The 15,779-nt window shown below is 39.3% G+C and overlaps 1 protein-coding gene across 5 annotated transcripts in view; it reads right to left on the bottom strand.

Annotated features, from left to right (window-relative positions):
- SNX6 (sorting nexin 6) overlaps positions 1–15,779 on the bottom strand; it is a 53,896-nt gene that overhangs the window by 3,310 nt on the left and 34,807 nt on the right. For 4 of the 5 annotated variants that reach the window (XM_006085840.3, XM_023751522.1, XM_023751523.1 and 1 more), the window contains 5 exons: positions 13,898–13,973; positions 13,179–13,218; positions 9,098–9,184; positions 1,493–1,652; positions 1,323–1,408 (listed from right to left, as the gene is read on the bottom strand). In XM_006085840.3, coding sequence (XP_006085902.1) covers positions 1,323–1,408; positions 1,493–1,652; positions 9,098–9,184; positions 13,179–13,218; positions 13,898–13,973 — 449 coding nt within the window. The remainder of the gene's footprint in view (positions 1–1,322; positions 1,409–1,492; positions 1,653–9,097; positions 9,185–13,178; positions 13,219–13,897; positions 13,974–15,779) is intronic. The other variant, XM_014453322.2, reaches the window with a different exon arrangement.

Raw genomic sequence — 15,779 nt, 5'->3', positions numbered from 1 at the left:
TTTCTCTCTCTCTCTCTCCTTCCTCTCTGACTCAATAAATATATATATAAAGATATTTATCTAGCGATATTATGTATATATATAGATAGATTATTTGTTTGTTAATCAATACTCAAGCATAGGATTTCTATCTATTTATTTTATTTAATTTATTTTTATTAAATAAATATATATATTGATTTGATTACAGAGAGGAGAGGGAGGGGAGAGGAATAGAGAGTTAGATACATTGATGAGAGAGAAGCATGATCAGCTGCCTCTTGCACACCCCTCCTGGGGATGCGCACGCAAGCAAGGTACAGGGCTTGACCGGAATCGAACCCGGGACCCTTCAGTCCGCAGGCCGACGCTTTATCCACTGATCTAAACCAGTTAGGGCTATTTAATTTTTATTTTATATTTTTCCATTATTTTTTATTTTCTATTTTTTCCCCCATTGATTTTTTAGAAAAAGTGGAAGAAAGGCAGGGAGAGAGGGAGAGAGGGAGAGAGACAGAGAGACAGAGAGACAGAGAGACAGACAGACATCGATTGGTTGCCTCCTGAACACACGCCAACCAGAGCTGGGGATGGAACCTGCGACCCAGGTACATGCTCTTGACTGGGAATCAAATCTGACCCTTCGGTCTCAGGGCTAAAGCTCTAACCCCTGAGAAAAACTGGCCAGGGCAGAAAGGTTTATTATTATTTTTTTAAAATATATATTTTAATTTTTATTGATTTCAGAGAGGAAGGGAGAGGGAGAGAGAGATAGAAACATCAATGATGAGAGAGAATCATTGCTTGGCTGCTTCCTGCACGCCCCCAACTGGGGAACGAGCCAGCAACCCTGGCATGTGCCCTTGACCAGAATGGAACCTGGGACCCTTCAGTCCGCAGGGCAACGCTCTATCCACTGAGCCAAACCAACCAGGAGAAAGATTTATTTTTTAAACAACTAGTCAAAAAAAAAAAAAAAAAAAAGATACTGGTTTCTATATTAGATACCAGAGTCTTGCAGAGCTGACCACCAGTCATTATAGATATTATTCTTGTTTGAATGACATCACTTAAGAAATCTCTCTCAATTCTAAGATTCTCTTTTAATATTTACTGTAAGGTTTGCGCTAAGTTTTATATTAACTACAAGAAAGAACTTAAGAGCTGTAAAAAACTCTGTAAGAGGATAATACTAAAACCAAATATTTTAAAGGAGTGAAATAAATGTGGAAAATTTAATTTCAATTCAGTAATATTTCTTACATATCCTTTGGAATCAGTTTTATAACTGACTCCTTTGTAAATTATAAGTTCCTGAAATTGTTAACCCTTTATGACATTACCTTTGCATGCTTTAGTTCCAACTCTGCCAGTTCCACTAAGTTTTTTCTGAATGCTGCAACTCTTCTTGTCTTAAAATCTATAAGTTCTGTGAACAAAAGAAATTAGGATTATTTTATTTACATACTAGTGTAAAACATACCTACCTAATTAAAGGATAATGTAACAGTACCTTGTTTTGCAGACTCTGATATTTTTTCAAATTTCTGACAACATAATTGTTGGGACGTTTCTGCCTGTAAAACATCTTTATTTTTGGCTCTTGCTTTATCCAGTGCTTTATTAGCATTTTCATAATCCACTAGTGACCTAGATCTTCGATAGAGGAGATCCTATAAAAGAGAATGCTTTACAATAATAGATGCTGCACATTTCTAGTAGCTACACTCAACCACCTCCACCACTTCCACCTAATCTTCCTCAGAGTTAACACTTACACTGTGAATACCACATGCCAGCTACTCTTGTATTTTTTTAAATAACAGCTTTAGTGGGATATAATTCATATACCACATAGATCACTCATTCAGAATGCACAATACAATGGCTTTTAGGATGCTCACAGAGTTGTTGAACCATAATTACAATCAATGTTAGACTATTTGTTGTCACCCCCAAAAGAAACCCCATATCCATTAATAGTGACTCTCCATCTTCAACCCCCGCTCCAAACATTAATGGTTTCTTTCTCTACAGATTTGTCTATTCTGGACATGTCATTAAAAAGTGTATGGCTTATAGGTTGACACTCAACCACTGAGCCACACCGGCTGGACTTTCATATGGCCTTTTATTTAAAAAAAAAAAATATTTTATTGATTTTTTTACAGAGAGGAAGGGAGAGGGATAGAGAGTTAGAAACATCAATGAGAGAGAAACATCGACCAGCTGCCTCCTTCACACCTCCCACCGGGGATGTGCCCGCAACCAAGGTACATGCCCTTGACCGGAATCGAACCCGGGACCCTTCAGTCCGCAGGCCGACACTCTATCCACTGAGCCAAACCGGTTTGGCCATATGGCCTTTTAAATTTTGCATAAAGTTTCAAATTCATCTGTGTTACAGCATGAATCAGTACCTTCCTTTTATGGCTAAATTAGAAGCCTGGTGCACGAAATTTGTGCATGGGTAGGGTCCCTAGGCCTGGCCAGCGATCAGGTTGGATCTGTGGGGCGACTGGTGGGGTGATCAGGGTCCCCACTTGTACCCGGCTTGGCCTGGTACTGCCTGCTCGCTGGCCCCACCCTCTGCCATGGGCCACAGAGCGACTGATGGGGCGATCAGGGGGCCCCCCCACTTGCACCTGCCTTGGCTGGCCTGGTGCTGCTCACTCGCCGGCCCCATCCCCCGCCGCCGCTGGTGGGGGCCTGTGGGCAGCTTCTGGGTTGAGCGTCTGCCCCCTGGTGGTCAGTGCACGTCATAGCGACTGGTCGTTTCACCATTGGGTTGATTTGCATATTAGGGTTTTATATAGATAGATTATATATATACTAGAGGCCCAGTACACAAAATTCGTGCACTTGGGGGGGATGGGGTCCCTCAGCCCGGCCTGGTCCCTCTCGCAGTCTGGGAGCCCTCGGGGGATGTCCGACTGATGGCTCCTTAGTGCTGCCACAGAGGCAGGAGAGGCTCCTGCCACTGCCGCTGTGCTCACCAGCCGTGAGCACGGCTTCTGGCTGAGTGGTGCTCCCCCTGTGGGAGCACACTGACCACCAGGGGGCAGCTCCTCCACTGAGCACCTGCCCCCTGCTGGTCAGTGAGCATCATAGTGACCGGTTGTTCTGCTGTTTGGTCAATTTGCATATTAGCCTTTTATTATATAGGATATTTAATTCCATCTGAGGATATGTTTTCTTTATTGATTTTAGAGAAAGGGAGAGTGAGAGAGGAGGGAGGGAGAGAGAGACAGACAGACACTGAGGTGAGAAACATGGATCAACATGGATTGGTTGCCTTCTCCATGCACCTTGACTGCACAGGACAATGCTCCAACCAAGGGAGCCACACTGGCCAGGGCCATTTTGAGTGCATTTTTATATGTGATGCGAGGGGTCCAACTTTATTCTTTCTCATGTGACTATTCAGTTGTCCAATATCATTTGTTAAAGTCTTCCCTTTTTTTTTTAAAAAAAAATATTTTTATTGATTTCAGGGAGGAAGGAAGAGGAAGAGAGAGATAGAAACATTGATGATGAGAGAATCATTGATTGGTTGCCTCCTGCAAGTCGGACCGAGCTTGCAACTCAGGCATATGCCCTTGACCGGAATCGAACCCAGGATCCTTCAGTCCACAGGCCGATGCTCTATTCACTGAGCCAAATCAGCTAGGGAAAAGACTTTTCTTTTCTCCACTATACTGTTAGCACCCTTGTCAACAATCAATTGACTGTCTCAGAAAACTAGGAATAGAAGGAACTTCCTCAACTTGATAAAAACATCTACTAAAAACCTACAAGTAATATCAGATTTAATGGTGGGAAATTATAAACTTTCCTACTAATATTAGGAACAACACAAGGATGTCTAATATCACCACTCCTTCTCAACATTGAACTGGGAGTCCTAGCTAATGCAATCAGAAAAGGAAATAAGAAGTATACAGATTTGGAAGAAATAGATGACATGACTGTTTATGTAGAAATCTGAAAAAAGAAAAAACACATAAAAAACCTCTCCTGAACTAATAAATAAGAATAATAAGGTTGTAGGATATAACATTAATAAACAAAAGTCAACTGCTATCTTATATACCAGCAATGAACAAATAAAATCTGAAATTAAAAATACAATACCATTAGCACTCCAGAAAATAAAATACTTAGGTATCGATCTAACAAAATATATACAAAACCTGTAGGAGGAAAACTGAAAAACTGATAAAAGAAATCAAAGAACTAAGTAAATGCAGAGATATTCCATGTTGATGGATAGGGAAACTCAATATTGTCAAAATCAATTCTTTCCCACTTGAGATTTAGATTCAAATCAGCTTTATTTGTAAAAGCTGAAAACTTTTTTTTTGTAATTATCAAGGAAATGGTCCTAAAGTTTATGTGAAGAGGCAAAAGACACAGAATAACCAACACAATATTAAAGGAGAAGAACAAACTCTGAGGACCGACATTACCTACTTGAAATTGTAGCCTTACTATTGTGAGAACAAACAAGTAACTTTTTCTGTCAAAGAACAGTTTAGGCAGCTGCCATGTTGGCCGCCATCTTTAAATGGCAAAGGTCAATCCCTCCCTTCAAATTAGCCAATCGAAAGACTGTGCGCCTGAGCTCCAATCAAGAGTGAGGGACAGGTCATGTGCGTCAGAATTAAAAAGCCAAGTAGACAGCCTGCTCTGTGTGCATGTGCTTCTAGACCAGTGGTTCTCAACCTTCCTAATGCCACGACCCTTTAATACAGTTCCTCATGTTGTGGTGACCCCCAATTTCATTGTTACAAATTGAACATAATTAAAGCATAGTGATTAATCACAAAAACAATATGTAATTATATGTGTTTTTCCAATGGTCTTAGGCGACCCCTGTGAAAGGGTCTGTTGACCCCCAAAGGGGTCGCGACCCATAGGCTGAGAACCGCTGTTCTAGACCATGTGCTGCGCATCCTTCTATGTAGAAGTAAAGATGTTTGCCTTGCTGCCTGGCTCCCGAGTATGTTTTGTGTTCTACCAGGACCCCTGAATTTGGGGGCTCGCCTTATTTCTTACACTATAAAGCTACAATAATCTAAACAGTGTGGTAGTGGTAGAAAAAAAGATGGACACATAGATCCATAGAACAAAATAAAGCCCAGCACTAGACCTATAGTCAACTGATCTTTGATAAAGGAGCAAAGGCAATACAGTGGAGAAAAATCTTTTCAGCAAATGGTGCTGGGAAAACTGGACATTCACATGCAAAGAAATAAATTCATACACAGAACTTATACCCTTTACGAAAATTAACTTAAAGTAGATCACAGACCTATATGTAAAAGGTAAAACTATAAAACACCTAGAAGATAGTGTAGGAGAAAATCCAGATGATCTTGGGTTTGGTGATCACTCAAGGCATGATCTATGAAAGAAATAATTGATAAGGTGGAGTTCTTTAAAATTAAAATTTTCTGCTATGCAGCCCTGGCTGGGTGGCTCAGCTGCTTGGAGTTTCATCCCGTACACCAAAAAGGTGCAGGTTTGATCCCTGGTTGACAACCGATTGATGTTTCTCTCTCTCTCCCTTCCTCTCTCTCTAAAAATCAATAAAAACATTTCCTTGTAAGGATAAAAAAAGTTTCTGCTATGCAAAAGACACTGTCTAGAGGATGAGAAGACAAGCCACAGACTAAGACAAAATATTTACGAAAGACATATCTGATAAAGGATTGCTACTTAAAATATACAAAGAACTCTTATGATTCAACAACAGGAAATGAATTCAATTTAAAAATCGGCCAAAGGGCAATTTTAAAAACAGACACTTCACCAAAGAAGATACACAGATGACAAATATGCTTCACATCACTTGTCATCAGGGAAATGCAAATTGGAACAATGAGATACCATCACACACCTTTTAGAATGGCCAAATCCACACTGACAACACCCAATGCCGGTAAGGATGAGAAGCAACAGGAACTCTCGGAAATGCAAAATAAACAGCTACTTTGGAAAACGGTTTGGCAGAACTAAGCACACTCTTTCCATATGATCTAGCAATTGTGTTCCTTGGTATTTACTCAAAAGAGTTAAAAACTTATGTCCACCCAAAACCTGCACATGAATGTCTATAGCAGCTTTACTCATAATTGCCAAAACTTGGAAGCAACCAAGATGTCCTTCAGTAGGTCAGTGGACAAATAACCTTGGTACATCCAGACAATGGAATACTACTCAGTGCTAAAAGGAAATGAGTTATGAAGCTCTGAAAAGACATAGAGGAAACTTACATGCGTATTACTAAATGGGAAAAGCCAGTCTGAAAGGCCCAACTATATGACATTCTGGAAAAGGCAGAACTATGGTGACAAGTATAAAGACCAACAGGGGTTAGGAGGAAGGAGGATGAATAGGTGGAGCACGGAGGACTTTTAGGGCAGTGAAACTATTCCAGATGACACTCATAACGGTGAGTACATGTCATCACACATTTGTTAAAACCAACAGAATGTACAACACAGAGTGAACTCTAGTATAAACTACGTTCTCTATAGTTTGGCTTTTTTCACCATCTTTTTAAATTTATCCATGTTGCTGCTTGAATGAGACATTCATTCCTTTTTATTGCTGAGTAACATTCCACTGTATGGCTGGCTTTACCACAATTGGTTTATCCACTCACCTGTTGGTGGACATTTGGGTTGTTGTTGCCAGTTTTCAGCTATTACAAATAAAGCAGATGTGAACATCTGTGGGGACATATGCTTTAAAATATCTAAACTGAAATTACTGGATCATAGGGTAGTCTATGCTTACGTTTTAAAGAAACTGTTACACTTTTTCAAAGTATTGCATCATATTTCTACTGTGTGTGAAAGTTCCAGTTGCTATAATTTTTCAAAATAGTTTATTGATATTTAGAGAGAGAGGAAGGGAGAAGAGAGAAACATCAATGTGAAAGTCCAACATTGATCAGCTGCCGCCTGCATGCCCCACACCGGGAATCGGGAATCGAACCAGCAGCCCTTCATTGTACGGGACGACCCCCAACTAACTGAGCCACACGGCCAGGGCCAGTTGCTATAATTTTTGTCAGAATTTTTCCATTTTAGTCATTCTAATTAAAGAGTATGGTGATATGCAATTGTAGTGTGTGTGTTTTTTATTCTTACAATTAAGTTTACATTTTTTTAAAAAAAATCATCACCCGAGAATATTTTTTCCACTGATTTTTAGAGAGGGTGGAAGAGAGAGGGAAAGACAGAGAGAAATATTGATGAGAGAGACACATAGATGGGTTACCTCATGCACGTACCCAAACCAGGGCCCGGGCCGGGGAAGAACCTGCTATCGAGGTACATGCCCTTGACCTGAATCACACCTGGGACCCTTCGGTTCCCACTGAGCCAAACCGGCTACAGCAAGTTTCAATTCTTTCTTATGATTACTAAAAAAATTTGGATTTACTTTTAAAGTGATGTTCTGTTCTAAAGGTTTTCTATTAACAACTATATATTATAATAAATTAAAAGTCTTCAAAAGTGACCAATTCATTTTATCCTAGCCCATCCAATGTAAAGCGTTTATAAGACACAATCTGATTTAAAATAATTTTATATGGATGGTATATTTGCAAGTACCCAAGTCCTCAAATTTAAAAGAATTTTTTATAATTTAATAAGAAATGAAAGAATGGTGTTCAAAGCACCACTGGTCAAATGAGAATTTTCTGTGCAATATATCAATTGATAAATTAACATTGATTTTGGAGTATTTGAGTCACTAAGTTTTCTATGCTTTTTAAAAAAAATTCTTTATTGTTTAAAGTATTACATATGAATCCTTTCTCCCCCATTGACTTCTCCCCGCTTGTTCCCACCCCCCCCACCAGATGCCCTCACCCCTCCTACTGACTGTGTCCATGGGTTATGCTGATATGCATGCACACAAGTCCTGTTATGGATTGCTTACCCCCTAACCCTCGTACCCCTGAGGTTGGTTTGTTCAATGCCTCTTTTCTGTGCTTTTAAGATGTTTTTGCTAAACATGTTTTTGACTAGTAAGTTTTAGTCTTGTACCTAAGCAGACTTCCAAAAGGAAACTTGAGTTGCCTTAAAATAAAACCTATTCTTGTTTTATGGATCTCTCTCTCTCACCTTCAAGAGCGGACTTATATAGACCAAATTAGGAATCCTTTAGCTATACAACTGTTATTTTTTAAAAATATATTTGTATTGATTGCAGAGAGGGAGAGAGATAGTAACATCAATGATGAGAGAGAATCATTGATCGGCTGCTTCCTGCATGCTCCCTACTGGGGATCAAGCCTGCAACCCAGGCATGTGCCCTGACCAGGAATTGAACTGTGACCTCCTGGTTCATAGGTCGAAGCTCAACCACTGAGCCACGCCTGCTGGGTTATTTGGGTGTTTTACTTTTGTCTTTGCAGGCATTTTTCTGGAATAAGTAAACCAAATTCATAAAAAAAGTTTTAGACTATGTTATACCCGAAGTTTACCAAGGAAATTTTTATTTACCCCTGACTTACAATTTCTAAAAATCAGACTTAGAAACATACTTTAGCCAAGACCAGGTATCTCAGGTGGTTAGAGTGTTGCTCCGATAAGCCAAGGCTGTGGGTTCGAATCCCAGTCGGGCACATACAAGAATCAATCAACAAATGCATAAATAAGTGGAAAAATAAATCCATGTTTCTCTCTCCTTTCCTCTCTCTCTCAAATCAATAAATTAAAGAAAGAAAGATAAGAAAATATAATTTAAAATCAAGAGATAAATCATCTTTGACAATCTTAAGTCTAACAACTATAAAGAGATGGCTTTTTGTTAAATAGTTCATTTAAAAAAAAACAATCAACAACCCTAGCTGGTTTGGCTCAGTGGATAGAGTGTCGGCCTGCAGACTGAAGGGTTCTGGGTTTGATTCTGGTCAAGGGTACATGCCCGGGTTGCGGGCTCAATCCCCAGTAGGGCGAGTGCTGGAGACAGCCAATCAATGATTTTCTCTCATCATTGATGTTTCCCTCTCTCTCTCCCTTCCTCTTTGAAGTCAATAAAAATATTTTTAAAAACCACAAAAAAACAAAAACACTCCAATCAACAATAAAGTTACCTTAGCAGCTTGAGATTCTCTTAAGTAATATTTTAAAAGGTCAGAAAGTTTGAGGTCCTCGTCAGCAGACACTCGTGCTTCTATTTTCTGAAAAAGGGGAAGAAAATTGGCATTTATTCATCACTTATATTCTACACTCAGTGTTTTCTTTCTTAATTACTGTAAATAATTAAAGGTATAAATAACTATAGTTAAAATAAAAAGAACCCTGCACATGCACCAGAATAGCTAAAATAAAAATGGTACCAAGTATTACAAGCTTGTGCAGCAACCCAATGCTCATTCCTTCTGGTGGGAATGTAAACTGTTACAATCACTCAGAAACAGTTTGGCAGTAGCTACAAAATCTTTTCACATGGATACCATGGGACCCACCAATTCCCCTTCTAGTTATGTACACCCAACAGAAAAGTGCACTATGTTCAACTGAAGATATACAAGAATGGTCTTAGCAGTACCATTTGTAAAGAGCTCCAAACTAGAAGCTATCCAAATGCTCTACCAACAGGAGAACAGATAAATTTAAGTATATCCTTGCAATAGCATACTATACAGTAGTAAGAGTGAAGGAAATACACCTACATGTAACGACATGGACGAATCTTATGTACGTAACATTGACTAAATGAAACTAGACACAAAAGAATGCATACTGCATTTATAGAAAATATGAAAATGAAACTAATCTATGCTATTAGAAGCTAGGATAGTGGTTAGTCTTAAAGGAGTTGGTAGCTAGGAAGGGCATCTGGGTTGCTGGTAATGTTCTCTTTCTTGATTTGGGTGTTCATTACATAGATGTGTTAAATTTGTAAAATTTCACTGAGATGGGGAGGGAACCAGGTGGGTTGGGAGGTAAAGGGCAGACATCTGTAAAACTCTCAACAATAAAGGTTAAACAAAAATTTCATTGAAAAGTACACTTCTGATATGTGCTGTTTCCTATATGTATAATATACTTCAATACAAAGTTCTGAAGTTTCTAAATAATATTACTTTATGGAGAAATAAACATAGTAAACTTTGTAACCCAATAGATAAAAGCATAGACACAAAGAATATCCAAAAATGATGGAGATATATCAATTTAGACAGATTGAGATTACATGCTATATCAGTGACGGAGAACCTATGACACGCGTGCCAGAGGTGACACGCGAACTCATTTTTTTGGTTGATTTTTCTTTGTTAAATGGCATTTAAATATATAAAATAAATATCAAAAATATAAATCTTTGTTTTACCATGGTTGCAAATATCAATAAATTTCTACATGTGACACGGCACCAGAGTTAAGTTAGGGTTTTTCAAAATGCTGACACGCTGAGCTCAAAAGGTTCGCCATCACTGTGCTATATGGATGCTGGATGCTTTTAAACAAGGCTCTTCTTACATTAAGAAGTAAGGCATGTACCCTTCCCCTGAATCTGAGCTCTGAGACTGCTTGACTGACACAGAAGTGATACTGTGGCAATTTCCAGACTTAGGTCTTATTAAACTAGCAGCTTCCACTTCCCACCATTAGGGATGCCCACTTAATTAATTAATTTATTTCAGAGAGAAAGGGACAGAAAGAGCTAGAAACATCAATGATGAGAGAGAATCATTGATTGGCTGCCTCCTGCATGCCCTCCACTGGGGATCGAGCGAGCAAACTGGGCATGTGCCCTGACTGGGAATTGAACCATGATTTCCTGGTTCATAGGTTGATGCTCAACCACTGAGCCACACCAGTTGGGCTGGGATTCTCACTTTCAGAACTTACCCACTGTGTTGTGAGGAAGCCTCAACAATTCCTTGGAAAAGCCATGTGTAGGTGTTACAGCTAATAGCCCTAACAGAAGTCTCAGCTGACAGCCAGAATCAACCCCAGACATGAGTGAAAGAGCCTTCAGATGATTCCAGTCCCCAGCCTTCATATCTTCCCTATTGAGGTCACCATGGAGCAGAAGCGCGCCATCAGGGATGTGCCCTTTCTGAATTCCTGACCCAAAGAATTCATTAGCATAATAAAATGGTTCAGGATGCTTTGTTACACAGCAAGAATAACCAGAATACCATACAAATACTAAAAGAAATAAGGATTGTGGTGGCTATGGAAATCACCACTCAGATCTCCTTCAAGAGAAACTGCTTACTCCAAGGAGCATAGTTGACTGGTAGTCTCAACTGCAATTTCTCTGGATCCAGAACCAGCTTCGTACCAAGGCAATCTGCCATCCTCCCCTTCTTGTCTCGGCTGTACCCAGACAATGACAAAGCACAGTAGGAAGTAGTGCCAGTCCACTTCTGCCTGATGCAGAATTCCTTTAATGGGCAACTCTGGCTCAAAGACTCCTCCTCTCTGACCTGGACAGAACATTCTTAGAACTCTGCTACAATTTGGAACTCTTCCTACTTAGTCCTCTTTCCTCTGCCCTCTTCTTTCACAGGTGTAGACCTGCATTGTGGTCTGTAGGCTCTTCCTGTCTATTCTCGCTCCTTCCTCTTTGATCCTCACAATAAATCTCTTGCACATCTAATCCCATCTTGACATCTGCTTCTAAAAGAACTGACACATAGCCAGGCCGGTGTGGTCCAGTTGGTTAAGTGCCATCCCATGCACCAGGAGGTCGCTGGTTCGATTCTAGGTCAGGACACATGCCTGGGTGGCGGGCTCCATCCCCAATAGGGGGCATGCAGGAGGCAGCTGGTCAATGTTTCTCTCATCGATGTTTCTCTCTCTCTCTCTGAAATCAATAAAAACATATTAAAAAAGAATTGACATATAGCCCTTTCCGGTGTAGCACAGTGGTTAGAGCATCGGCTCACGCACCAAAGGGTCATTGGTTCGATTTCTGGTCAAAGGCACATACCTGGATTGTAGGTTTGACCCCTGCCTATGGTTGGGGTGTGCAAGGGAGGCAACTGTTGGATGTGTCCCTCTCGCATTGATGTTTCTGTATCTCTCTCTCTAGCCCCTCTCCTTCCCTTCAACTCTCTCTAAAAAAAAAAAAAAAAAATCAATGAAAAAATATCCTCAGGTGAGAATTAACAATAACAAAAAAGATCTGACATAAGGCTATTTTGATACAGATCCCTATTCTGATGATGTAAATGCACACACAAAAAAACCTATCTTCCTAGAAAATGTTCACTTGTACAAATAGCAAGGGCAGAATAATGGGCTATATGGACCCCAGTATAACGACATTTATATATTTAAAAACTTTTTCCTTTGTGAGAGAATATCTTCTTTTCTTTTACTCGTCTCTGCTACATTATCACTCAATTAAAAAGGTCATGTTGAAATCAGATTTCTACAATGGACTAGACACTACCACTCTCAGCTAAATACTATTAATCATCTAATAAACATTTTCATTATTCTATCAAGTGATAAAAATGTTAAATATTTTATCTAGGACCAATCCTCGAAAACCAAGATTATGTCATTATTAAATTACTACTACCATGAATGAAACCTTCTGCAGTTGTGTGTGTGTGTATATTTTTAAACTGTATATCATTTAAAAAAAAATATTTTTATTGATTTCAGAGAGGAAGGGAGGGGGAGAGAGAGAGAGAGAAACATCAATGATGAGAGAGAATCACTGATCAGTTGCCTCCTGCATGCCCCCTAGTGGGGATCGAGCCCTCAATTTGGGCATGTGCCCTTTACTGGAATCGAACCCAGGACCCTTTAGTCCGCAGGCTGACGCTGTATCCATTGAGTCAAACCAGCTAGGTTGCAGTTGTATATTTGATACAACTCACTTTAAATCAATGTGTCAAGGGGGATCAAAAGCAATATAGTCTTGGTCAAGGTACAATGAATCTAACCTTCTAGCTTACAAAGTCCCAGGGAAGGGTCATTCTTCATGAAAATAAACCCAGTCTTCTGATAAACATGTTTTCTGATGGAATACAGACATCTACATAAATACCAAAAGGCTGTAACAAAAACCAACTTTCCTGAAAAACTCTCCAATTTTCACATCTAAATCTGTTGCACAACTCTTCTTCCTCAATAAAGCTAAATAAGTTAAGCACAGCTGTATGCAGAGGTGTGGATTATCAAAGGTTAAGTAACAGTACTTACTCTCGTTTTATCAAACAGTTCTGAAACTTTGAGAAAAAATCTGGAAGAGAAAAGTATTTAATCAGAAGCTACTTTTAAATAACTTTCTATTTCTCAAATGTCCAGAGAATACATAATGCCCCAAACCAAATGAATAATGAACATTCTTGCCTCATTACAGTAATATTTAATGGTCTTATTTTCTTCATTTAACAAAAATATCTTTGTACTTCCACCCATAACAAATTACTTGAAATCTGTTGTTACAGAAAATCTTCCCATTTTTAGATAACAGTCTAAGTCATACAATAAAACCTAAAAACTTTGTATTGCTATTCTTTAGTAATATGCTCCATAATACTAAATGAAACCCATACCTTCACATTATTACAGAAGTACAAAACAATCACATCCAAAGAGACAAAAGGCTGATTTAAATGGAAAACAATGAAGTTGGAGTAGTTTTTGAAGATATCTGATAGCTATGTTTTTAAAAAAATATGTATTTTATTGATTTTCACAGAGAGGAAGGGAGAGGGATAGAGAGCTAGAAACATCGATGAGAAACATCGATCAGCTGCCTCCTGCACACTCCCCACTGGGGATGTGCCCGCAACCAAGGTACATGCCCTTGACTGGAATCGAACCTGGGACCTTTCAGTCCGCAGGCTGACGCTCTATCCATTGAGCCAAACCGGTTAGGGCTATATTTACTGTTTTTTAAAAATCAGAATCCTTACTTGCATATATCTGTAGAATCCTGAGTTCCTAAAGCATATAATGAAGAACCAATTCTATTGTAATCGTCTGCAGCACCTATGGAAAAAGGTTCAAGAATTTAATATATTTATTCATTAATTAAAAAATATTGAGCATCTACCTGCCAAACAATGTGTATGTAATAGGAGATAGCCGAAGTCCACTGAAGGAAATGAGAAAAACTATAATACAATATGATGAATATTACATTAGAAGGAGGTACAAACTACTATGGGAGCAACAGAAACAGATGATTTCACCTGAGTAAGTCAGAAGGATTTATAGACACTACAGAATGAATTTGCGCTTGTAGGATGAGCAAATCTTTTTTTTTTTTAAATATATTTTATTGATTTTTTACAGAGAGGAAGGGAGAGAGATAGAGAGTTAGAAACATCGATGACAGAGAAACATTGATCAGCTGCCTCCTGCACATCTCCTACTGGGGATGTGCCCGCAACCCAGGTACATGCCCTTGACCGGAATCGAACCTGGGACCTTTCAGTCCGCAGGCCGACGCTCTATCCACTGAGCCAAACCGGTTTCGGCGGATGAGCAAATCTTTACTAGGTAATGTGTAAGAAAGGGAATCCTATCCTATATAATAAAGAGGCAATATGCAAATTAACCCTCATGCCCTCACAAAGATGGCTGCCTATGACCAGGCTGGCAGGGGGGTTAGTGAGGGGCGACCAAATGACAGGACAGCAGGCTGCATGGGGCGACCAGGCCGGCTGAGGGGTTAGTGAGGGACGACTAAACAACTGAACAGGGGGCAGTTAGGGGCAATCAGAACAGTATGGGGGGGAGTTAGGGGTGATCAGGCTGGCATGCAGAGGCAGTGGAGGGGCAATCAGGCCAGCAGGCGGGGGCAGTTAGGGGTGACCAGGCAGGCAGGTGAGCGATTAGGAGCCAGTGGTCCAGGATTGTAAGAGGGATGTCCGACTGTCGGTTTAGGCCCGGGATAGGTCCTAAACCAGCAGTCGGACATCCCCCGAAGGGTCCTGGATTGGAGAGGGTGCAGGCCGGCTAAGGGGACCCCTTCCCCCCCAACCATGCACAAATTTTGTGCATGGGGCCTCTAGTATATAATATATTTCAGAGAGGAAGGGAGAGAGAGATAGAAACATCAATGATGAGAGAGAATTATTGATTGGCTGCCTCCTTCATGCCCCTCCTGAGGATCAAGCCTGCAACCCAGGCATGTGCCCTGACTGGGAATGGAACATTGGACCCTTCAGTCCCCGGGACAAAACTCTAGCCACTGAGTCAAACTGGCTAGGGCTGGCTTCCCTGCTTTTAAATTTCAGTTTTAATTTGCAGTATGATTTTAGTGAGATTTTTCCACTGTAGAAACTATATTTTTGAACCTATGTAGAATTAATGTTTTGAGTTCTATATGATACCAGGCTAACCAGTTGAAAATTTAAATATTCAGTCCATGCCACTTCAATCAATGAATATGTTTCTGAGAGAACAATATGTTTTTTTTTTTATGAAAACTAGACATAAGCTCTAATAACAGATTTGATATATTTTATTCACCATGTATCACTAGTGACCAGACTATAGTAGGCATTCAATACATATTTGTTGAATGGGGCAAAGAAATGAATGCTTTGTGACATGTTAGTAGTATAATACAGCTATGGACAGTTGATCTGTTATTATTATTATTATTATTATTATTATTATAATTTTAATTATCATTATTATTATTCTTGTTATTATTATTATTATTATTATTATTATTATTATTATTATTATTATTATTATTATTATTATTATTATTATTATTATTATTATTATTAATTATTATTATTATTATTATTATTATTAATATTATTATTATTAATATTATTA

Source organism: Myotis lucifugus, unplaced genomic scaffold (assembly GCF_000147115.1).
Source record: "Myotis lucifugus unplaced genomic scaffold, Myoluc2.0 scaffold_22, whole genome shotgun sequence".
NCBI lineage: Eukaryota > Metazoa > Chordata > Mammalia > Chiroptera > Vespertilionidae > Myotis > Myotis lucifugus.
The sequence above is the reverse complement of the archived record's forward strand: the minus strand, read 5'-3'. Positions and strand labels throughout refer to the sequence as shown.